This window comes from Phalaenopsis equestris, unplaced genomic scaffold, assembly GCF_001263595.1.
Source record: "Phalaenopsis equestris unplaced genomic scaffold, ASM126359v1 Scaffold001181, whole genome shotgun sequence".
In the NCBI taxonomy this organism is placed as follows: domain Eukaryota; kingdom Viridiplantae; phylum Streptophyta; class Magnoliopsida; order Asparagales; family Orchidaceae; genus Phalaenopsis; species Phalaenopsis equestris.
The window spans coordinates 91968-118141 of record NW_018165620.1 but is presented as its reverse complement, the minus strand read 5'-3'; the positions used below and the strand labels follow the sequence as shown (position 1 = coordinate 118141).

The 26174-nt window shown below is 34.6% G+C and overlaps 1 protein-coding gene across 1 annotated transcript in view; it reads left to right on the top strand.

Annotated features, from left to right (window-relative positions):
- The window catches only part of LOC110033431 (proteasome activator subunit 4), a 72920-nt gene that overhangs the window by 36032 nt on the left and 10714 nt on the right, over positions 1–26174 (top strand). The window contains 3 exon segments of the mRNA XM_020737405.1: positions 1205–1480; positions 1566–1661; positions 2989–3167. Of these exon segments, the coding sequence (XP_020593064.1) occupies positions 1205–1480; positions 1566–1661; positions 2989–3167 (551 nt within the window).

Here is a 26174-nt window from a genome sequence, read left to right as displayed (position 1 = left end):
GGTGTTGATGGTGTTGCTCAACCTCATGATTTGTAATTAGTGGTTGTTGTGTGTTTTCTGCTTATAAAACACTACCTACCCTTCCAACTTTTTTTTAAAAACTGCTTTGTTCCTTATATATTTTTGATAAGGTGAAGCTACAATCACTATTCTTCTTAACGCATTGCACACTAGTTGCTGCTTTGCACTTTTGATACTCTCCAGAAGGATTTTGTCAAGGTTTCCAAAGATCCTCACATTTGTTACGAAAGTTGGATTATAATACTAAATAATTGTTTAGCCAGATTTTGTGCAATATGACTAATTAAGTGGAGTGTAACTTGTTTGTTATGGTCTGCAAAACCTCATGCATCGAAAGTTGGATTATAATACTAAATAATTGTTTAGTCAGATTTTGTGCAATATGACTAATTAAGTGGAGTATAACTTGTTTGTTATGGTCTGCAAAACCTCATGCATGATGCAACTGAGCAGCATAGGCCATGTTTTATCGGATCTGCGAATTGTATACTCCTTTGTTCGTGTTGGAGCTGACACATTTTGCCTTTGACATTATCAATATATTAGAGAACATTACAATTTGCTGTGTATTCAAGAATTGGGATAATTACATAAATACCACCCGAAACATTGATATTTACAAATTAACTTTTGACGTGATTTTTTTGAACTACTGAATCGATGTATTTACGCTTGCCACGATCAAACTATTGAGAATTCGATAAAATGAAAAATATGTGTTGGGATTTTATTATGAATTTTGATATTTGTGTGAGAATTTGAAAAAAGGATGAAAGAGGGTGATTTTCTTGTAAATAGAAAGTTTTGGGTGGTCTGTATGTAATGGTCCCTTAATAATAATTATAATCTCTAGAAGAGATCATGTCTATCTTTCCTTTTACGGAGGAATATTTGTTCAAATCCTACACTGTTAACCAGGTTTGATATTTTTTGCACGAGGAGCTGATATTCAGATTTACTATTTGGCTGTTCAGTAAAAGAATAGCATCTCCATGCTCGCATTTTTCTTTTAACAACATGTTTCTTGTCCAGGCCAGCCAATCTTTTTTTAATGAACTCGGTAAATCAATTTATATCGTCATCCTTTCTTTGTCCCTTGAATTTGTTGATAAAATGGTACATCGCTCCAAGGTTATTATGCGTTTTCATGTCTTCTCATGAAATTTCGATGAATTGGTTTCAGGTGAGGGAAGCAATTGGTGTTACTCTTTCTATCCTATGCTCGAACTTAAGACTTTTTACAACTTTCGTTAGCAAGGGTGCGAAAAGAAGTGAGGACAGCATCACGATGAAATCTTTGCTAACTGAAGATTGGGCCAAAGTTTTAATAGAAAGGGCCTCCGAATCAGCAATTAATATACAGAATTCGAGCCAGTTAGAAAGCATGGAGACTTATGACTTGTATGAAAATGGCTTCACAAACAATGAAGCTAAGACTGACATTAGGAGAATGGAAATGGTTGTGATTTTTCTATAATTTTTCAAGTTAAACTTCTTTGCGTAGTTTCTTTATCATGGACTAACTGTTTCACTCTTCTGCGCAGCTGTTTCATTTCATCATATCATCTTTGAAGTCCGGTAGATCTTCATTTTTGCTGGACTTAATTGTTGGACTTCTGTATCCTGTTATTTCCTTGCAGGTACTTAAAAGAAGTTTTTTTATTTGCCAATTTGTTTTGTAACAATTATAGTTTTAGAATCCAGTAACCTTCTATGCTAGAGCACTCATATGCTGATTTTTGAGCGAGGTAGCTGCTTTTGGCATGTTCTTTTGCTTCAACATAGGACTGCATTACTATATTAATGCAAGCCATTTGATCTGTTACTCTGTAGTTGTATCTTTTATTTTGATAATTTATCATCAGTGGTGAGAAAAGTGGGTAATAGTGATGTGTTCAACGCTCTAGAAAAGCTAACATTTGACCTAACGGGGCCTGAAAATAGAATGCATACCCGTTACCAACCTTATCATCTATGGTTTTATTGAGAGCCTAGCCTATTGTTGTGTTGAGCTCTTAGCAATTTGGTGAACTAAAACTTCTTTGTTTCATCGTTAATATCTTTTCATGCACGCTCCACTCCATATGGCCAGGGAAGGAAAAAGATCCCCTCTAGTTACATTGCTCTTCTTGTGTCGTAATTTGCGGTCTTTGGACCCTTTAGATAAAATTTGCTAATGGAAAATGATAAAGGCGTCCGTACAGGTATTACTACACCCGGGACTATGGTTTGCTGCTTTAGCAACCTTGTATTTCATCAAATTTGCATTTTGTTATGTAGTGAGGATATGGAAAAAACAAATACTTTAAACCACCATTATGATGTGCTCGTTCTTTGAGCTTAATAAAATGTAATTATACTGGTCTTGTTGACAACCGTTATCAACGCCCAAAAACAAATACTTTAAACCACCATTATACTGGTCTTGTTGACAACCGTTATCAACGCCAAGTTTTTGTCCTAGTTCCTTAGCAAATTCAGCCACCTAACTGCAGTTAAATTTTGGTGTTATGTGCACTAGTAGTTGTGCTGGCTACTGTGTAAGGATAGAAAAAATATCTTTAAGAAATTTAAAGGAAATAAAATTGGTTAATCACCTGTATATGAGGAGACTTTTTTTCGAATCACAGTTTAACTGCTATGTATACGGTCTGCTTATAGTAAAAAAAAAAGAGCATCTTGATAAAGTTGATTTTTCAGTTACTTAATTGCTGGGCCAACATAAACAGAGAAGAATTCTTGTTCTCTGTGAACCACCTATGTGGGATTCGTTATTTGAGTTTTTTAAGAAAGGTCAGATAATTGGTTTGGCTTTCTCAAAGGAAGTTCACCTTAAATCAAGAAGCCTGACGATCTGTAGGAAATTATGTTCATCCCTGACTACCTTTCTGCAAAATGTTTTTAGGATGATTTGATTCATCTTTTCAATGTGTATTAGAGTATCTCCTTCACGCCATTTGTATGCAGGAAACATCTGATAAAGATTTGTCAACATTGGCAAAGGCAGCTTTTGAATTGTTGAAGTGGAAGATTTTACCTCGTCCATTTCTTGAAAATGCTGTATCTGTGATCCTTTCTTCTGTCAATGACTCCAATTGGCGGACTAGATCAGCATCCCTCTCATATCTCCGTACCTTCATGTACAGGTTGGTATTTCTGCTTACCCAACTTTTTGTGCAACTTAATTTTCACGAAGTGTGCCATTTTACCTACATAATTTTCATGAATGGTTGTTCTTCAAATTTCCTTTTTCATGTTACTTTGTTGCTTATTTTTTCTTTCATATTTCTCTTGTTTTATTGACATTATTCACCAGCACTTCTGGAGTTAGATTGGGTGGTTAACATGAAAATCGTCTCAAGAATATTATTGCATAAACTTTTATGGTGAAGACTTAAAAATGCAAAATTTATAAAATTGCAATTAATACCATTAATTCATAGCTTAGTTGAGCATGACAAAAATGGCAAAGCTAATATAAATGTGTCATAAATTTTGGAAGAATAATTGAAGAAATGATTATATTATACACTATAATCAAGATATATTTTTTTAATTCAATAATTTAATAGAACAATTCGAGGTTTAAAATAAGTGTTTTGTTTTTCTTTTACTCATATAGACACTAGTATATGCTAGACCTCTGACTTCACATTATAGTTGGAGACAAATCACCCAATCACTAAGCCAAGTGGACTGTACAAAAAAAAAAGATTTGTTATGATAGTAATAGATTATTCATATTTATAATAAACTTTAATTAAAATTTTTTTTGGATAATTTTTTATTTTGCATAATGTTCGCTCATATTTGAACTTAAATTTGAAGTCGGTTTCTTAGAAATATATATATGTTACTCGAGTTGAGCCAATTGACAACGAAAATATAACTTTTATTATTGAAACCTAACAGAGATTACAACCAAAGACACTCAGAAATAGGAAAGAACAAAATGCAAACACTTAAACTAGGGTGGATTTTGGGTTGGTGGAGGTGATCAGCGAGCAGGGTTAGGTCCTCCAGTGAGGTAGCAAGGGTGGGGGAAAGGCTAGAAGACATGGCGGTAGCATAGGTGTGTGATTAACCTTCAGGGGGAACTGCAAAGCTACAAGAACGACAGATAAGTGCGGTTGTTATCCTGGTTGGGGGCAGCAATAAAGAGGGGGTTGGACAACAAAGAAGTGGTTGGGAGGGGCTGTTATGGGCTGCTGCAACAATGGAGGGTGGTCGGGAGAGACATGGGGAGGATGCATAATAGGATTGAGAAGATAATCACCAAATGGAGACCAGGATACAACCAAAACATCATCTGAAACTCTAGGATATGACTTTCGAAGGTAAGAAGACACGTCCACTACTGTCCCGATACAAAACACACAAAACTATTCCTAGATTCCAAGGAAAGTAAATTTATAAAAATAGGATAACTAGGAGTGGCCTAAGTGGACCGGTAGACTCCTTCACTGGGACAACACTTGTACTTTTTCGATCCAAGTACAACATCCGGGTTGTTACTTCTTTTGTGGGATTTCCGCGTTGGGAGCAGTGGGTGCTCTCGTATTGGTTCCGAAGATTGGGGAGCTTCAACTTCATCCTTCAAAGCTTCTGCATCCTTATAATAGTCAGATCAACCCCAATAAAGGTAGCAGAAATGTTGTCAGCTCCCAGTACATCAATTTTAAAGTTGTCATCCCAAAGCACATTCTGATAGAATAAGTGTCCATCCACTTTCGACACAACTTGAGCTGGAGCTGCATGTCGACTCTAGATTCCCACAAGTCGAATCTTGAGCAATTAAATATATAATCTGCTTCTTTCACTCTGATACATGTCCAAGTTTATCTGGTAAACAAATATGTTGGGAGGAATCAACTCTAGTATGAAATCTATGACAGATTGAACTACACTAAAGTGTAACCACTTTGGTGATGCATCTTTTTCTTAGAAAGGATTTGGATCCTATTATAAGATATTTTTTTCTGCAAAGCACTTAAGGCGCTTCCAACAATGCGGGTCATCCCTCCTATCTGACCATTTGTTTGTGAGCACACTGTTGAATTGAATTTGATACTCAAATGACTCCACATGGTCTTTTTGAAATGACCCAAATATTCTTTATCCCTGATGTGTTGGAACTCCCTCAGTATTTTCAACTCAAGAGGCAGACTATGTACTTAGAATTATGAAATGGTTTTATTCGAGGTTGCCCTATGTCCTCGAACTCATGGCCCTTTTGGAAATCCATTGTCAGCCCTACTGATCCTTTTACCAACGCCTGCTAAAAGTTAATTCAAAGCACCGCTATCTCATACTTTGCATGAATGCCTGTTACCTTATACATACTCCCTTCTAGAACAATTATTTGTTATTCAATTGGAGTCGCTCTCTTAGGGTCAACTGAACTTGTTGATGTCTCTTTCTATTTGGCTGAAAGTTGAGAATCCTCTCTGAAATCTTCATCTTTTCCCGAATCACTATTTATTTCTTCAACTACTCCTTGATCGGTGAAATAAATTTTTCTTCTAGTTGTGTAATTTGATTCAATATGCTCAGAACCATTGAAATTAAAATATTTTTTGACTGTGATAGATTTGAGAATGCGAATTCGTTTCACCTGTTCTCCACTCTAAACTAATGTCTCCTCAGGTGGGGTCAGCTCAAATATTTTGATGAGTATATTCTTGATGCTTGATCTTGGGATTGAACTCTGTCTCTAAGATGTGGGTCATCTGATAATATTATTTCTCCACTTTTAAAGCTAGGGTCTTGTCGGCCGTTTTTTTTAACTTCGTGATTTGAAAAAAAATATGTTTATGTGATTTTGAAAATAATTTAAATATGAATATAACCTTTTTTTATTTTTAAAAGTAACATTTTAATTTTTAAAATAAGTGAGACCAAACGAGTCTCACATTTTAAATAGTTTAGATGATTGAATACAATACTACAAGTAATACACTTATCTCGAAGAATAAATATATCACTTGTAATAGAGATTCAATCACCTAAACTAAAAAAATTGTGACATCCGTTTTGGTCTGCGAAATATTTTATAAAAATGCCAACAAGTTCCCCTACCTAATACGAGGATTATATAGGGTTTATTTTATCTGGATTCCAGGTTCCCTAGTTATATAGATCTTAAATGATCGAAATCACTTAAGAAAACTCTCCATTAAGATCAGGTGGTTTTGCCTTCAAGATTTCAAAATTTAGGTTTTCATGATTGGACATGAGAAAATTAAATGGGAATGACTCAAAATAGGAACAATTATTTAAGGAATCCAAAGGGAAGAAAAGTAGGGGATATCACAGATCCGGGGAAAACCCCGATGAACTCCCAACTATCCTATTGTTTGGCTTTATGTCTTTTGAAATGATTTAATTTTGATATTTCAATAATGCAAATTATTTAGAATTTAGGACTTATGTTTACACAATATCGGACTGTGCAAATAACCTAGAAAGATAGGAGGATTTACACCGTACCGCACGGTAACCTCGGAATTCTAAAGTGTTAAGACTTATAATTGCTCAACAGAGTTGTGCAAAAGCCTGAAGGGTGATCCTATGAGTTGTTATTTAAACTAAGGGAAGTGTTTTGTGATGTGAAGACGTTTATGTGATGTGTTTTGATGTTTTGTTGTTGCAAATCTACCTTAAAATTGTACCTTAAAGTTGTTCCTCTTCGCGTTGCCCATGATGTTCGCTCCAAGCTTTTTGTAGTAGCACCTCCGGGTTTAGTTTTGGTTTTGAAAATGCACCTAGCCACTAGGTTATCATAAACTAAGGCATAGTGTATATCAAAATAACTAAACATGCAGTATAATGAAAAGAACAGTATAATGTATAATATAAGTTAAACCTGTACACCTGGGAGGTTCATTGCTCCTTTAAGTATAGTTATTTTGCGCTGTGTGAAAGGAGAAATTACGACCTGAAAAACTTGAGAAAATAAGTAAATAGAAGGAAAAAAATAAACAAATGAAACAAAATACAATATCACATATCAATGATCATGAATAAGAGATTTATATGTGATATTTGGGATGTCCCCAATCGCTACGAGGATCTGAGTGTAAGACAAACTCAAATCCCGGAGCATTGGGTTTCAGTTTTGGTCAAGTTAAGACAAGAATTTCATTATTTGATTTAATTAAATCAGTCATGAATCACAATCTAGTGCATCATCGTGTCTAGTGTCCTAATTATTTCACAAACTGTGGTAAGATGTTTGGCTTCTTAGGTTTATTTGAAAATTAGGAGGATGAATTCTCTCAGGGTGTGCTCCTAAGACCTAGGAAGCCTACACTTTAGTTTAAACTTGAAGTGTCTAACTTCAACTAAGTGCTTTTCAACTAACCCTCAAACTTCTTTAGATTAAGCTTAGCTCACCATTAAGCTCCTAAAACCTAGGGGGGTAAACCTATAGTTTTGGCTAAAAGATTGTGAAGTGTGCTTCAAACCTAATTAGAGCAATTGGATTTAAGTTTATTCAAAACTTAGGAACCTAAATGCAAGTCTACTAATATTTTCAATCCATGTCCCTTATTGTTATCTAAATTCTTAGTTTCTTCCAACCCCCAAATATTCTTCCAATTTACAGTTTTATCTTTCATATGCAAAAAGGAACAATAGATGATTCGCTATTCTATCCCCCTTTAGGTTTTATCACATCGAAGATCCAAATCTTATTTATAATTTTCTCTCCCTTTCTCTCTTCCTCATATTTCCCTTAAGACTGTGAATCATTTCTGAATATAATTAAATAAAAAATTCTCATTTTTAACTTGACCGTTAAAAAAAAGAAAAACAAAACGAACGAAAAGGAGACCGATCCATTTTTAAAATCAAGTCAAATCAGTGAAGCTTAAAATGAAATCATGAATGTATCGGTCTAAAACGTTTAAATTCGTTAAAAAGAAAATTATCGGATCAATCCCGAGAAGGATATCCTTTCCAAATGTCAATCTTGCCATTTCCAAACCCCTCATGAATTCAATTTATATCAAGTTTACAATTTCTTGAAACAAAGTTTCAAGAACTTGTCATATGTCACAAGACAAAAGAGAATAATCCATAGGGAATGAATTTCCAAATTTTCAAAAGCTATACCAATACCAATTCCATTCAACTCCATTTTTAAGTAAAAGCTCTTTTCTTTTCATCATTTTTTTTATTTCATAAACATGAACTTATAAGTGTCCAAGGTAATAGAGAGAAACAACATCTATTTCAATCCATTCCACCAAGAAATCACAAGTTAAAGCTTACGGGTAAGGCTCACAAAAGGAACAAAATCACCACAAAACCAGCCATCAAATAGCCACCAAACAACATCTATATGGGCCCAATCACCAACTACCTGAGTGCAAACAGTAATTACAACACCCAACAACTAACTACAACAATTAATGACACTTTTAAGCTTCCATACTGCTCCAAACAACAATTCTGAATTTCCTACAGCCAACAACAGCTTCCTACAATTTTGCTACAACAAATCTAGCAGTTTAAAAGCTCCCAAACAATCATTAAATTAGCCCCAAATAAGCTTACGGGCAGAGCCAGGAAAAGGGGCAACCTGAGCCCAATACAAGAGCAAACCAAACCCAGAAATAGTCCAAAACAATAATAGACTTCAGACAATATAAATCATCAAAAATAGAGCCCAAACTGAATCTAGGAAAAGGGCAAATCGAGTCCAGCACATGGGCAAGCCAAGCCCAAGGAATGTTCCAAAACAACAAAGGATTTCAACCAACATAAGTCACTAAAAAGAAGCCCAGACCGAGCAAAAGAAAGGGGGAAATAGAGCCCAACACAGGAGGGCAAACCAGAAAATATTTCCAGCATAAACTTGATTTCAAAAAGAGTCTAAACCGGACCCAACAAGTGAATCAAAATAGAAAATAATCAAAATAGAAAATATTTTCCAATATTTTCCCTTAGAGTTTTATATTCCAAAATATTGTGCCAACATGTCTCGAATGGGGTCAAATAACAAGAAACATATAAATATACATGCATCTTTACAATCAACATGTCATCAAGCTTTAAAATGAATTCCAGCATTTAATTGAATAAAGCAACAATAATAGAGAGCCTTAGAATCAAAACTCAAACTATCATTTCACATATTTCAAATAGTCAACTATCATTTCATGACAATCACAAGAATGTTCCAAAATTTCCTTTATCATGCATTTCGATTCAGAAAGCAAGAGAAAGCAGACACATTTCACTTCATCTTGTTGATTCAAGGAGATTAGATCTCAAAAGCAGCTATAAACTTTTACTTCCACATGTTTTAAAAGAGAGAGGAAATATTTTCAGGTGCACTAGAAGATGTATGTGAGGGCAAACATAAAAATCTAAAAGCATTGCACAACATGTTTGTAAATATTGGAGCTTTAGTGTGAGGTATATAAGCATATAAAAATCAGGTGGTAAGCATGTAAAGGTCCCATTGTATTAACACCTATCTCTCAGCTTTTACATTTATGCCACACAGTTTCAGATTTTTGCAAAACAAGCCACCCAAAGATTTCAGATTTTTTGCAAATTGAGTACTAACGGTCTCGGAATTTTACAAATTAACCACTGAAAGTTCCATGAAAGGATAAGGCTACCAGCTAACACCATAGGCCTACAGGATTCTCTGAAAAGTCAAATATGAACATCTCCAAAGAATAAAATGTATCATTCCAAACCAAGGAAAAGGCAGGTGATTCACAGCAGTGTCAATAAGAACAAACACAACATTTGTAGAATGCATGCAGATTGTTACAAAATCAAACCTGAGATGCTCAAACATGATTGGTACAAGCAGAAGTTAAAAAACCACATTTGTTAAAATCACAGTTCCGACACCTATCTGATAGATGATTTGCCTTACATAGTCTCATATAGCATATTTAAATATTAAATGTAGTGATCATACCTCAGTTTATCTCCTCAAAATGCTCACTGGACCAAGGTCTCCACCCTCTCAGAATTTCAGCCAACCCTAGACCTCCCAAATTAAAGAAGAAGGAAAATAGCCTTTCGAACAGCAAAGAAAAAAAATGTAGCTTCTTCAACAACACCCCAAAGCCACTCTCCTTTTTCTCCAGAAATTTTCAACAACCCCCAAGCCACAGAGGATGAAAAGAACAAGTAAGAATGAAATCAGAAGAGATTTTGGGAGCACCTCCCCACTCTCAGAAATTTTGGCCAACCTTCGACCCTGCCCCAAATGGGGTTTTTTATAGCAAAGAAAGGAGAAAGGAGAAGAGCAGCCACCTACCAGCCTCCCTAGTAGCCGAATTAGGTAAAGGAAGAGGAGAACTGCATTTAGAGCGGAGGAAATGCGGCCTAGGGCAGAGGAAGAGCCGGCCAGGTGGAACTTCGCAGTTGGAGGGCTGCTCGGTCGAGTGGAGCTCGAAGAGGCGAGCCGCGTGCACGAGGCGGGAGCTAGGGCACGGGCGGCGGCCAGGCTCTCGGTCGAGGCAGAGAAATGTCGCGCATGGGTAAGGATCAAATAGGAATTAGGGTTATAAATCCTAATATTATAAATAATAAATATATAAAATATTAATATTTCTTAAAAATAAAAATTTGATTCGTACTTTTTTTGTGCGTCACAACACAACAAAATCGTACTTTTTTTTGTGCATCACAACACAACAAAATAAATGTTCCTTTTAGGTAATTCTGACGTTCTAGACGTGCTGGCACGATCCGTTTAGCCGCCGAAAATCGTTTTAATGAATTCATCAATTTGCGTGCCAATTTTCTCGTGTCGAAAATATGACAATATGAGTGTCCTTTCCTACTAAAATTGGTGTTCCGAACGCGTTGACACAGTCTATTTTATTGTCGGAGGTCGTCCGGAGAAGTTCTCATTTTCACCCGTCCTTTTAGGTTCAATTGAAGACTGTCCTCGTGCAATTTTGTGAATTTTGTGCATTTGGTGTGTGTATGTGACGAAAAGTCGTGACGATGTTTTCCTAGGGCTTGGAGTTCTACTAAGAACTTTTCCCTTGAGTCTTCACAAAATAGTCCATAATCGCTCGTTGATAAGACTAACCGCTCGTTCATAAGACGATGATCTTGTGCCATAAATGTTAGACATAAAAGAAAAATAAAAAGTGGTTAGAATTTCTAAAAGGGTGGCTTGAGGTGATGCCTAATTAAAAATTGGCTTCAATTTAATCAACTTAAGGAAAAAGATTTGGACACATTTTTAAGGAAAAAGAAATGAATCTCGAAAATGAGGTCAACAGGTCTAAACATTCTTCTTGTAAAGAAGCATCTCTCATTTCCTTTTAGACCATGTAGTAATTTTGCTCTTCCCTTCTCGTTGGCAAAAAAATTTAAAGTTGGCCCACCATTGAGAAGCACTTTTCCTTAACTTGTTGGCAACTAATTTTACCATTCCGTTAGGTGTGATATTTTGGCTTTCAATGCCACATTTTGTTATCCAGAGCCACTTGATGAACTCATCCATAACCATGTGATCGTCAGAAAATAACAATTCCACCTTTACTTCAAAATCTTGGCTCCTTCAATATTTCATGCCAAATCTGTGGCAGGCATAGTGGTTCTTCATTTTGGGGATCAAATGAAATTAGCGTGACCCCCAGGATGGTCTCCTATCAACGGTGGCGAGCCTTTGTTGCGCTTGGGGGATTTTCCACTACATACCCTCCATAGAAATCTACTGGACACTTCTTTATGGATTTCTCATAAGCAGTATCGTGTCATTTCCTCTCAATTAGGTTTCAGGCAGTTATCATTTGAGCGATATGATTAGAGTTTGGGTGTGGGTAGGTGGAAGGAGGTGTGTAGGGGTGATGCACACGGTAAGAAAAAAATTTTTAAATTTTTGGGTGGAGATGGGGTTAGGTATTGGTGGATGCTAGAAATCCTACGAGATAACTAGGATTAGGATGCTTTTGATATCAATTGATACCAAAATTAATCCGAATGAGAACAACAATAAAAACAACAACAAAACCTTAATCCCATTACGTGGGGTCGGCTACATGAATCATTTTTTCTCCATTGTGTCTTATTTAGAGTCATATTTTCATTTAGTTCTAATAAATTAAGATCATTTTTTATACAATAAGCCCAAGTCTTCCTAGGTCTACCTCTTCCTTTTTTAACATAAGTCCAATCTAAAACATCTACTCTTCTAATCAAATGATTAGATGGTTAACGTTTAATGTGACCAAACCATCTAAGACGACTAAGATGATTCTACAATTTTGTCCGTCTCAAGCTACACCAACCGTATCACGGATATATTCATTTCACATTTTGTCTCTAAGTGTAAAGCCACTCGTCCACCTAATCATTCTCATCTCGACAACCCTTAACTTAGTATTATGCTTCTCTTTTAAAGACCAACATTTAACACCACTGAACATTGCAGGTCTCACCACTATCTTAAATAATTTTCCTTTCAGTCTTAGCGGCACTTTTCTATCACACAAAAGGCCCAAAGCATTCCTCAACCTCAACCAACCAACTTGAATTCTACCATTAACATTCTCATCTATATCACCTTCGCTTTGAACAATAGACCCTAGATTTCTCAATCGTTCACACTTTTTAATAATTTGATCACCCAAAGTCACACTTTTGTCAGTAGAGCTACTACTACTAAAATTACATTCCATATATTCAATTTTAGTTCTACTCAAATGAAGACCTTTATATTCCAATGTAAACCTTCATAATTCAAGTTTTTTCTAGGTTTTTTCTCTCGTCTTATCAACGAGAAGGACATCAACGGGTAAAAGCATACACCAAGGTACATCCTTCTATAAATGTCCAACAAGACCATCCATAACTAAAGCAGAAAGATATGAGCTTAAAATGATCCCTGATGTAATCTAAGAGAAGTAGGAAAATATTGGTCTATCCTCCTTCAGTTCGAACACAAGTAACAACTCTAGTATACTTATCTTTAATGACTTGAATATAAGTCATATCAACACATTTCTTCTCAAGAACTCTCCAAAGGATATCTCTTGGAACCTTATCGTAAGCTTTTTCTAAATCAATAAAAATCAAATTTAGATCCTTTTTATTATCTATGAACTTCAGCATCAAACCTCTCAATAAATGTATAGCTTCCATAGTAGACTTGCCGAACATAAATGTGCCGAACATAAATTCAAATTGATTATGAGAAATCTTTGTACTGTCTTAACCTATGTTCAATTACCCATAATTTTAAAGAATGATAGACCAACTTAATTTCTTTATAATTTGTACACTCTTATGCATCCCATTATTCTTAAAAATGGGAACCAAAATGCTCTTCCTCCTCTCCTCAGACATCTTTTTTGTTTTTAAAATAATATTAAAGAGTTTAGTAAGCCATGAAACTCTTAAATCTCCTAAATATTTCCGCACTTCAATTGGGTTATCATCAGGTCCTACAGAGTTTTCACCATTCATTTCAATAGAGTCTTTTCAACTTCTTTTTTACTAATGTGACGATAAAAATGAAACATTTTATTATTTTTAACGATATTAAGAACAATAAGGTCGATCATATTTTCAGAAATTTCATTAAAAAAATTTATCAAAATTACTCACCTACCTATGTTTAATATCTTTTTCTAAGAAAAATACTTTTGATTTTCATTTTTAATACACTTTGCTTGAATTAAATTTTTACCTTTCTTTTCTCTTTGTTTGGCTAGTTTATACATATATTTTTCTCTCCTAAGTATCTAATATATTATAAAGATCACTAAAAATTGAATTTTTAGCGTCACAGATTGTTATTTTAGACTTCCTGCGAGCCGTTTGATGTTTTTCTCAGTTTTCTAAACTTTTACATTTAAAACAATTCTTATAACATAAATTCTTATATTTGATATTTTATCTATTTTTGCACATTATTATTCCACCACAAACTATTTTTATTTATAAAAACTTTTTTTTGTTGATTATCCAAGTATATGTTTTGCTACTTGTTTAATAGTATTTGTTACTTTATCCCACATAACATTTGTTTCTTCTTGAAACATCTCAGATTTTAAAATCTTGAATTTTACTTAAAAAAATAATTTTATTTGTGTTATTTAGGTTTCTCTATCTAATTCTACGATGACGAGTCATGATATTTTTTATTTTATAACTCTTCATCTTGAAATCTAGAACTAATAATCAGTACTTGGTACTTAAATCCTCACTTGGAATGACCTTACAATCTCGACGATCTCGATGATCCCTTCTTCTTATAAGAAAGTAATCAAATTGTGTTTTATTTGATTCATTTTTATAAGTAATAAGTTGTTCATCTCTTTTCTTGAATAAAATATTAGTAATAACAAAATCATACGTTAAAATAAAATCATATTATCTTTCAAACTCCTATCTATAATTACACCTACACCATTTCTAGTGTGTCTCTTATCAGAATACCAAAGTTTAAAACTTAAACTATCAATCTCCTTGGCCTTTTCTCTAACTCATTTAGTTTCTGCAATATATAAGATATTAATTTTTCTATGAATCATAATTTCAACTAGTTTCATTAATTTACCATTGAGAGTACCTATATTCTAAGATCCTATTATAATATTAGTTTCATTAGTTTCATAGACTAATTTCTTTACCCGCATCCATCCGTAATATTAGTTTAGCGCCCCTTGCACCATTTTCATTGTATTCAAGCTATACAACGCATCGCTTCTAGGGGACGTTCTAGCAATTACACAATGATAAAAAAGATTCATGTTATGATTTTTTCGATAAATTTTACGCTTACTGTATTCAAGCTGTACAACGCATGGCTTCCAGGGGACGCTCTAGCAATTACACAATGATCAAAAGGATTCATGTTATGATTTTTTCGATAAATTTTACGCTGGTTGTTGATTACCTAACGCAACCCTCCACTTTTCACATCCAGAATTGGAACCAGCAATGATAGTGTTAGAATTAACCCAAATGAGAATGAAAATGAAAATTTTATTATTGAATTCAAATAGAGATTATAACCAATGACACTCGGAAATAGGAAATAGAAAAGACATGAAATAAACACTCTAACTTGGGTGAATCTCGGGGTTGTTGAGGTGATTGACAAGTTTTTGGTCCTTCAGAGAAGTGGCAAAAATATGCTCAAAACACAAGATGTGTTTGGGTTGCCTTCCAAGAAGTGTTTGGTTTAATATCTTCAGCCTAACCTAATGTTAAATCAAATCTAAAAGTCTCCCTCTTTAATCAAAATTTCATTTCAATAATCCAAACATTATCTTGTGTTTCTAGGGAGGCAACCCAAGCATTACACGTATTTTTTTTCATCTCAACCCCTTGTCTTAATGACCTCAAAAATGCAATAAAAAACGTAACTAAGAACATAAAAAAAAAATCTATTTTGCATATTCCTTGTCAAAATGAGTTTCATACTGTGAGACAAACTCAATGAACTTAAAATTAAATTTATTTGGGATGGTAGAATGTGCAGATCATGTTGAAAATTGTATTTCCACAATATTTGTTAGAAAAATAGCACCAAGCCTTTGTGTAGATTCTTATACTAGGAAATTTTAATGGACCACAAAATAAACACAAATAAGATCAAAATAATTTGATTAAGAAAGTAGGGCTTTGAGGAATTTCTTTATCTTCCTATTTCAACTTGAAGTAGCCCATGACTTTTTATCGTCTCAAGTTCATCAAATTTCTAGACTATTAATCAACTGGATAGTTTCGAGACCTCCACTTAATATCATAGCGATAGTGAGTGTAGACCTTCTAACTATTATGTGGTTTGATGTATCTTAAAATCCTAAAGGTTTATGTTGTTTAAGTCTATGGAAAGTTTAGTTGATGTTCATCATTCGCTTCATATTTTTGTCTTCTCTTGATCTCCTTGAAGGTTGACAGCTGCTCGATCTCATCCCCACTTAGTTCTATGAAAAGGGGAAAATCATGCCTTAGGATCCCTATCCTATGTTCTTGTTGTTTATTGTTGTGATCCTGTGAACTGTATTTTTAAATGATATTTATTATCAAAGTGATTAAAAGAGTGGATTTTATTTTATGTTAAGTGATGTCGGTCAAGATCTCATGATTCCATCGTCCCGACATCGCTGTTAGGTTTGAATTTACTTTGTCTAAAGAAGTTGTTAGACTTCTTTGGACCGGAGAGCTCTTGTTAGAAACCATGACTTGTCTCATCCGAAAAATCCTCTTAAATCCAAAAGAGTGAATTATTATGATTGTGTTATTTTTTATTTTTATATTTACTATTATTATTTATTTATATATAGATACATATATTTTAAAATATACTCGTCTGTATGTTCTTTAGAGAACATACATCAGGGTTTGGTTTACTATAGCTTATAAGATCTCTCAAATCACTAGGGAAAGTGAATGCGGCTCTTATGAACTCAATTATTAAATTTTTTTTAAAATTTTAATTGTTTTATAAATTTTTATGAATTCTTTTATTAAGAAATATGTAATTTTTATGGCTTTAAATATTTTAACTTAAATAATTTCAAAATAGTGTGAAATAATTTTTTATAAATGTGTTTTTGAATTAAAAAAATGTTGAGTTAACTTATTGTTAAATTTAGTATTTTATTTAATTTTTTTTGAATTGTTTTACTTTTAAGGTAATTTTCTTGAAAAATTCAGAGTAAATTTAAATGACCCCGAAAAGGCTTAAAATCTTACCAAGACATTATGAATGTGATTTTAAATAATGTTAAAATTCTCCAAGTCCTTTCAAGTTCATCTAAATTTTTCATGAATTATTGAATTTATCGGCCAATTTTAAAATAGAAAATAATTATAAATATTAATAATTTAAAATAAGTTTTGGATACCCTTACTCATGATTCAATTAACATATGGGTGAAGATCTTACTCAAATTGGAATTTTATAAAGAAAGGTATTCAACTTTTACCAGAGGGGTATAATTGTAAATATTTAAGTTGATACTTAAATCGCCTTCATTTAACCCATCAATATATTTTTTTAAGGGTTCTTACTTAGTTGATTAATAATTAACTTCAGTAAGTTAGCCTTCATGATTTATATTTTTAGCTCTAAATAAATGAAAGGGGACTTAGGGTATATTTTGTAATTTTAAAGGTGTTGGCAAATCTACCCCTAGATTAGGTTAAAACTTATAAATTTTTGTAGTGTTTGATTGTTTATATCTTATTTAAGTACTTTAATTTTGAGTTATAGGTGGTCCATTATGAGTCTTTGTATCTTATTTAAGAACTTTAATTTTGAGCCCTGATAATTTTGAGTTATAGGTGGTCCATTATGAGTCTTTTAAAGTTTTAGGGATAAATTTGCAATTTATGCAGTATTCTTGATTTTCATCCAAATGATTACATGAGTCTTTCCAATTTGTGCTAGGAAGCTCAAATTAGAGAATTACATGTTTCCAAATCACAAATTCTGCCACTTAGTCATCCAAAAATTTATATCTTTTAATCTTCATCAATTCACAATTTTACATTTTTACTTTTATATAATTTTAATGTACTAATGGCTACCCTATTTACCTCATTGTATTTCAAACACTTAAGTAAACATCTTATCATGACTTTTGCCTGAAAGCTATAGTTTGTAAGTTGAACATTTACAATTTCCCCCCTTAGGATAATCACCTTGCTAATATATTTTTACTTTCTATATTTATTTGAATTAGTAATTATGAAATTATAAGGAAAATTCATTTAGCTATTTACAACATGTTTTCTGTTCTTGAAAATTTTACAGAGGCATCCTATAATAGTTTTCTATGATCAGAAAAAATTGTCATTTTGATTTCTATCTAAATTTTTATGATTTTCATATTTTTTTTTTCTTTGTTTTCAGGTTATTAAAATATTTATAATTCACTTCATGGCATTATTTTTTATTTTCATTTTTTCTAGATACCTTTGGTCTTCATGAGTTTAACATATTTTTACTTTTTCAATTTTTTTGATTTTGATTTTATTTTCAATAAATATTTTATTAAAACAGTGGCATCATGTATAAAAAAATTATGGGTTTTGAGGTTCTAACTGTCCCATTATCTTTATAAAATCAAGGAACATTCCTCACAACAGAGGGAATGAACCCTCTAAATTTCACATTTCTTTGATTTTAATTTAATTTTTTTATAATTTAAATACCTTCTAGATATTTAATTAATTAAAAATTAAATATAAGTCAATTATATTTATTTTTATTTTTATTATTTTCTCTTATGCTCACTAAGTTCATATATTTTTATTTTATTTTAAATTTATTTTTATTTTTATTATTTTCTCTTCTGCTCACTAAGTTCATATATTTTTATTTTATTTTAATGATTTTCCTTTGCTTAGATATGAATTTTTAAAGTTGTTGTGCATTTTCTGTATTTAAATAATTCGAAAATTCTCTATTTTGCTACTTAACCAAGCGGCAACCGTGTCAACCTCGGAGTCGTCGAAGTTCTATGGGGCGTTTTCCCATTCGATGTGCTTTACACCTTAATCGCTAACTCAGCCAGCTTCGCGTTCCTCTGATCCTCATCGTTTCGTCGTCCAACCCAGTCTGTGCCATCCGTTTTGAATACGCGGAAACGGACGACATTCGTTCTTCGTCCCTAAGAGATTGTGACTCGAGAACCGTTTGTGTTCCAATCTTAATATCTCACTCGATTCTCATCCAAATTGCATGGGGTTTGTTTCTACATCTTCATCTACATGAAATGAACCTATCTATAAGCTTAGGTGGACATGAATTGTTGAGTCTCTTCACAAAGGCCCAAACTGAGGACCCGAGTTCAAGAAGTGTGACCTCGATTGGATTGATTGAGTAGCTTCGTGTGGACATGACACACCTCCTCCTCGCTCTATTTTGCGCTAAACTTTAGCCTAGGTATGACCCAAATGAAAGGGTGGTTCTGGCTTGATCTAGAGCTTGTTAGAGGCCTCAGGAAAGGGATTTTAGTTCGGGAAGTGGTTGTGAACTTTATTGAAGCTTTTGGGTGGTTTAAAATGGAGTTTTGAGTGGCTTTGTGTCGAGGCCGTGGAGACCCCTGAAATTCAAAGATGAAAATAGGGTGATGGGGGCAGTGTAAAGGCTTGAAAGGATGGGGATGAGCCGCTAAGGGCTGTAGGGAGATTGTGAGAGCAATTTGGCAGGGCTTCGCTAGTGTTTGTGCACTCTCCTATTTTTGGCTTTGGGTGTGATTTTGTGCTTTAAGGTGAAGGGTGGTTTTCGAGCAAGCTTCCACTACCGGCCATGTTTGATGGGAGAGGCTTTGGTAGTCACCATCTTGTTGTCGGAGTCGGTGATAATGCATGGGGAAGATATTGGGGTTGTACCATGTGCATGTTGGTTGATTTTGGAATGAACTAAAGTTTGCTAATTTTGTCATTCTTTGGTCTTTATCATAAAAAGGGTTGTACTTTCCCATGACAATGATTGAGCTTCATGGGGACTTGGACTTGTTTAAGTCTCAATCACGGAGATGTGGGTCTTGGCTTCATCATGAATTTGGGTCACCCTTTTGATAGAAGTAACAAAGGGATGGGCGGGCTAAAGCTAAAAAGAAGTTAATGCTCGTCTTTATTCATCATGAGACAAAGTTTTTAATTAATTGACCAAGTGATCTAAGTATTGGTTTTCAACTTAAATTTGATCTTGCATTTGGCGTATAGGTTTGGGTTCATGGCTTAGTGGGATTAGGTTTAGATTTGTTGGATTTTGGGACTTTTGGATTTTATGATGGTGGGCCTTAAAAATTAATTTTGTGGAGTTGAGTTTACTCCATGACTAATTTAATTTAGGCCTATGAATGTGGTGAATCAATATGGGGGTGTGAATGTGTGTGTGAATGTGAATATGTATATTTATTGTTGTACCATTTCAAAGAATTAAATCCCTAAATTCAAAGGGTCTTTCTAAGACATTTTCCATTCCTTGTAGGAACTCAACTTGAGTTTTAATGTGTTGGTATCAATCAACTCAACTATTTGTTGAGGATTTTAAGATCACACACATGATACCACAAGGAGCCAACAAGTTGTTTGAATTTTTGTGGTGTGGTTCTTAATACTAGTTTTCTAAGAGAGTCAGTAGCGAAGCCCTATGTCTATATCTTAGGCTCTAAAGAGAGAAATATACCTCACAAAAAACGATGTCAACAAATAGACCCTCAATAGGTGTGGTGTGCTAAAGAAGCACAATGTGCGTATTGGCATTGACCGAAGCGATCAACAGAACCTGAAGGGGATGTCTAAGTGAAGGTACTCAAGACAAACTACAGATCGAACTAGATTGGAGATTGAATTTGTGTTGAAAGTTTGAGAATTTTTGTTGGGGCTTTGAGGTACCTGATGAAGAGTATTGAATGTGATTTTCCTTTAATGTTTTCGATTTTGTTTGTTTGTCCATTTTTTTTTTAAGTTTTCATTCATTTTTATTTGTTTGAGATTTTGTGAGTGATGGTTATCGAAAATTTCTTGCTAAGAATTTGATTGTTTGGTGAATTGATTTGATAGGAAGACTAGTTCAAGCAAAAAAACACAGAGACTCACATTCAACTTGAGAGTTAGTCGAAGGAAATGTTCGTCGCATTGGGAAAGAAGTCCAGGAGGCTTGCTATCTAACCTAAGAGATGACGAAGGAATAGGAAGCTTTTCTTCATTCAAAGGGGTCTTACTCCTATCCTCAAATTTTGATTTTATGGAATTTGTGGAAAATTTATGGAATTTGTGAAAATTTATGAAATTTATGGAAATTTTTGGAAATTTGTGGAAATTTATGGAGAATTTATGGGAACATATGGAATTTATGAAAATTTGTGGAAATTATGGAAAATTGTGGAAATTTATGGGAACTTATGAAATTTTGTGGAATTTATGGAAATTTGTGGACTTAGAATTTATGAAAATTTGTGGGATTTATGGAAATTTGTGAGATTTATGGAAATTTGTGAGATTTATGGAAATTTATGGAAATTTGTGGAGTATGTGGAAATTTATGGAATTTTATGATACTTATGGAAATTTATGGAAATTTAGGGAAGATTTATGGCATTTGCGGAACCTTATGGTATTTGTGGAAATTTAAAAAAGATTTATGGCATTCGTGGAAACTGATGAAATTTGTGAAAATTTATGGAAAATTATACCAACAAGACTAAAGAGATTTAGAGCCTCTTTGGGGCAGCTTATTTGTGCGGGCGGCATTTTCAAAACACCGCCGTACTGTTTATTTTTCGCGTTTTAATAGCTTATCTCAAAACCCCGTTTTGGGATCCATAATAGACGCGGGCGTGGGATCGACCCCGCGTCCCGCGTCTTCATTCAACGTTCAGTAAAATTTCCTCAGTGTGCCCTCGCTGTCTGTCCATACTCAGCTGCCCTCAGAAATCGTGATCGAGCTCTGCATAGTCGCTCCCTGCTTCTTCGACATTCCATCTCTTCCAAGTAAAGGTTGTGTTCTTTGTTTGCCATAAAACTCTGCCCTACCCACTCCCTGCTTCTTTTTTGGCATTCCTTCTCTTCGAGGTAAACTCATCTCCTTTTATTTTTTTCGTTTCTTCTACTACATTGCCCGCTCCTCCGGTCGCTCCCTGATTCTTTGGCATTCCTTCTCTTCGTCAGTAATATGGAAATAATAATCCCGCTCATCCTCCTCCCCTTCTTAGGAGGAGAGCTAGGGCAGAGCTCATTTTTTTAATTTGGCAAAACGTCTTCATCTTCCTCTACTCTATTTTTTTTCTTCAGGTATGCCTGCTTCGCCTCCTCTCCTCCACTCTGCTCCTCCTCCGCTCGTCGATAGTCAATTTTTAAGCCAATATAGACTTCTAAAGATTAACAGTAGAAACTGGTGCAAAAGAAAATCATGAACTGTCCACTACCCTTTTTATTCTTGATTTATGAACCCATTTATGAACCCTTTCATACATGAACCCATTCATACAAAAATCAACAGTAGAATGGACATTGTTTTACGGAGGCGATTGGTAGTTATGTGGTATGTATGTGGTATAATGATGTGCTGAATTTATTTCTGATTGAGGCAGAGCAATGGTATCTGTAGGTTAGCTCTTCCAATAGAAAAGTGGTTTAGATGAGATGCACAACTTTACAACAAATTTTACAAAAAAGCTGCAAAGTTTATAAAGACTTTTTACATTCATGCAACTGGAGGTGATAAATATTTGAAGTGAAATTTGCGCTTGTGAATTTGGCGTACCCATCAGTAGATATTACCTACTTTAAAATTGAAATTACCGCAACTTTAAATTTGAGCATATGAATTGTTTTAAATTTGGCAGCTGAAGTTGCTTTGTTGAAATTTGATTCGATTCTTCTGTTTAGGGTTGTAATGGAAGGTTGTTCTGTTGGCATTAAATATGTAATGGAAGGTTGTTATGTTGACATTACACATGAAATGTTTTGGACTTCAAAGTTTAATTGAGTTGGGCATTTTATGTTTTTCTTCTACACTACATTGCATTAATGCAGTTGATAGCATTAGTTGGGCATTTACATACACACAACTCAACTCAACAGCTTATCCAGAATAAGAGCAGAATGATTTTTTATTCAGAATCAGCTGTTTTTCAAACGCACAAACCAAACAGACAGACACCTTATCCGAATCAGCATATCCGAATCAGCTGCTCATCAGCAGATTATGCGGATAAGTTGCTTATCCACATAAGTTGGATAAGCTGCAGCTACCCCAAACAAACCCTTAATTTAGTCTGGTCAGAAAAGGATGTGAATTTTTATTCTGAATTTTCATTACCCATTTTTTTTAGAGATTTCCTTCTATCATTTGATCTCATTAGCATCTTTTTGTTTGTATCGTTCTTTGTTCATCAATTTTTTGAGTTGAATGTGTGTGAGTATGTATGTGTGTATGTATGTATATTGTTGTACCATTTCAAAGAATTAAATCCCTAAATCTAAAGGGCTCCGTAAGGCATTTTTCAATCCTTGTAAGAACTTAAATTGGGTTTCAATGTGTTGGTCTCAATCAACTTAACTAAGTGTTGAGAATTTTAAGATCACACACGAGACCACAAGGAGCCAAGAAATGGTTTGAATTTCTAAGTAGTGTGAGTTTCAATACTATTCTTCTAGGAGAGTCAGTAGGGAAGTCTTATGACTAGATCCTAGATTCTAGAGAAGGAAACAAACCTCACCAAAAATGGGCTCAACATGCTTGCTCATATATGATATGATTGTGAGTATGACTGGACTTGATGTTATTATTCTTCAAATGTAAATGACCTATTTATGATGAATAACATCAAATTTTGTAGGAAAATATGACAGTCCTACTTAGTTATATTTTAAATAGACCTAGTTATATTTTAAATAGAAGTTATTTAAAATATAACTTCTATTTTAAGTTGAATTGTAGATGGAAGTGAGATATTGAGATTTTAAGTGATTTAATCTATTTATATTTTATTTAAATTATAATTCTTATAAATATTTATCAAACTTGCGTATTGATTGTCATTATAAGGAGTAATTTAAATGTAGAGCTCTGGATTTACTTTAACATTAAATGCTTAGTATCTAATGTTAGTATAAGGCAATGCACAAGCAGAACGTCCAGCAGCAAACATTAATTAGGAGCGTTGGCAAGCAGAAAACACTAAAAAATGGGAGGTCATCTTTTTCGGTCTTTGGGTTTGATTGGGCTGTCTTTTTCATTCTTAGGGTTTGATTGGGATTGCTTTTAATTTTTTTATTTTTTATTTTTATCTTAAAAATATATTTGTTTTATATATTTTTTTAATATTTTTACTTTTTATATATTATAGAGTAGTCTATGTTATATTGACACAAAAATATCTAGGGGATTTTTTGGCAGACCTAAGCAAGGTTTGGAGGAGCTTTCCTCAAGGCTTTTTTCACTCAGCTATCCTCTGCCTGCCAAAAGTTCTTTAATGAGGTGCAGAGCTGATCCTGGTCTCTACCGGAGCCCTCTGCACCCTAATTTAGGGCAATTCCTCAGTATGTGTCCAGGCTGATGACGCCAGAAATAGGTGGTAGATCTAGATAAGCACTTACCCTTCTTCTAGTAATAGGATAACTAGGAATGAGGCCTAGTCTATGAAGCCCAATCTATAATTAGGCGGGATGTTGTGTTTATTTTGAACATCCTAAAAAACTTTTTTGGGCATTTACATGCATACCACCACATTCTAAGATGACAACATCCCGTTGTCATTTTAAATACATAACATCCCACATCTAATTTTCTCTTTGGTTCAATTAAGGGTGGGGGAAAAGCTTGAAGGTGTGGTGGCAGCAAAGGTGTGTGGGTAATCATGAGTTGGAGGTGCGAAGCTGTAAAAACGATAAGTGCGGTTGCTGTCCTGGTCGAGGGCAGCAAGAAATAGAAGGATGGACAATGGGGAAATAGTTGGGAGGGGCTGTTATGTGATGCAGAAAAGGTTGGGATTTGTGGCAATGACAGCAAGCTGAAATGAGAGAAACGGGTGGCTAAACGGTTGGAACTGCAGGTGAACAACAAATTGGCATTGTTCCGGGTGACAACAATGAGAGGGAATGACAGTGGCTGTGAAGGGTGATGCGGGGGGTTGGAGGGGGGTGTGGGTGTAGGACAGCAAGAGGACGGCTGTCCATGGTGGTGCGAGGATAGGCAGCTGAAATTGGAAAACTGCAGTGAAAATAACAACGTACTGCCGTTCGGGGGTGGCTGCAGCAATGGAGGCCAGCCGGCAGCGACGTGGGGAGAATGCAAAAATGGATAGGGAAGTTAATCATCACATGAAGACCAAGATACAGTCAAAGCACCACCAAGAATCTTAGGACACTCCTCGAAAGAAAGAAAAGCGCCGACAGCTATCCCGATACAAAACACACAAAAACTAACACTAGTCCTACGAAAGAAAATATATAATAATAGGATAACTAGGAGTTATCCAAGAGGAATGGCCGACTCCTAAATAGGGACAAAACTTATACCGGTTCGGTCCATGTACAATAGCCGGGTTGATAGCCGGATTGCTGCTTGTTGGCGAGACTTCCGAGTTCGAAGCATGGGGCGCTCCCGCATCACTATAAATAAGAATTTCAATGTGTGATTATTTGCATGTTTTAAAACGTACGAAATTGTGGCACATGGTGGCTTTGGCATAAGAGGGAGAGGCTGGAAGAGTTAGAAAACAGAGGTGTGATGAGTGAACATAGGGGAGAAATAAAGAACGTGGAAATCAGAAAATGTTCGTTTATGTTAACTTAGAATATCATCTCTCACAAATCGGAAGTGTTATTTTACTAGAAATTCAGTGCTGAACTCATAGGCTTGGCTAACAACATTGTTTTGAGGAAATTTTAAGTGGGTATTTTTTGTTATTTAAATTATTTTTTTTGTGTGTTGGTCATCTTTTTGGAATTACTTCTCTTTTAATTATCTTTAGAAACATTGGGCTTCTCTTTTGCGTGAGAGCGAGTGTACTTAGATTTTTTGAAGGATTGGTGAGGGTTCCTGTTTTGTGGCTCATTGCTGACTTCTGTAATTAGTTGATTGGATTCTCTCTCATCTCCCAGGAATGTAGACTTGTTAATCCACACCATATAAATTTTAGTGGTTTTCTCTAAGTATGATGATTTTGATCTTATTTGTGTTTGTATTTTGGTCCATCAAAATCTCCTAGTTTAAGCATTCACATAAAGGTTTGGCGCTTTTTTCCTTACAAAATGCAGCCATGTGAGTCTGCTTTCTTGGTGGAATATGGCACAACAGTAAGGGAAATCTGTTATGGTATGACTCATATACCATATCGGGACAGATGCTGGATTGAAGCGGAGCGGAGCGGAGCGGAATAATCTGTCCAATTTGGGAAGTTACGTGGGTTGGGGTGCGGGGGCAAAGCCCCGCGGTTTGGTACAGGGGTAATGTAGTAATTACTTTTTGTGACTAAGTTTACTCCTGGGGTTATAAATAGGTCTGTTAGTAACCCCAGGAGGTATTCTGAATTCTGTAAACTCTTTTCTGATTATTGAAAGGAACTCGCCGCTCTGCTCCCGAGGACGTAGGCATCTTTGCCGAACCTCATTAAATCTTTGTGTTCTTCTGGATTTGTGTCGATTCCTATTTTTCTTTGCCCTAATTTTCTCAACAAGTGGTATCA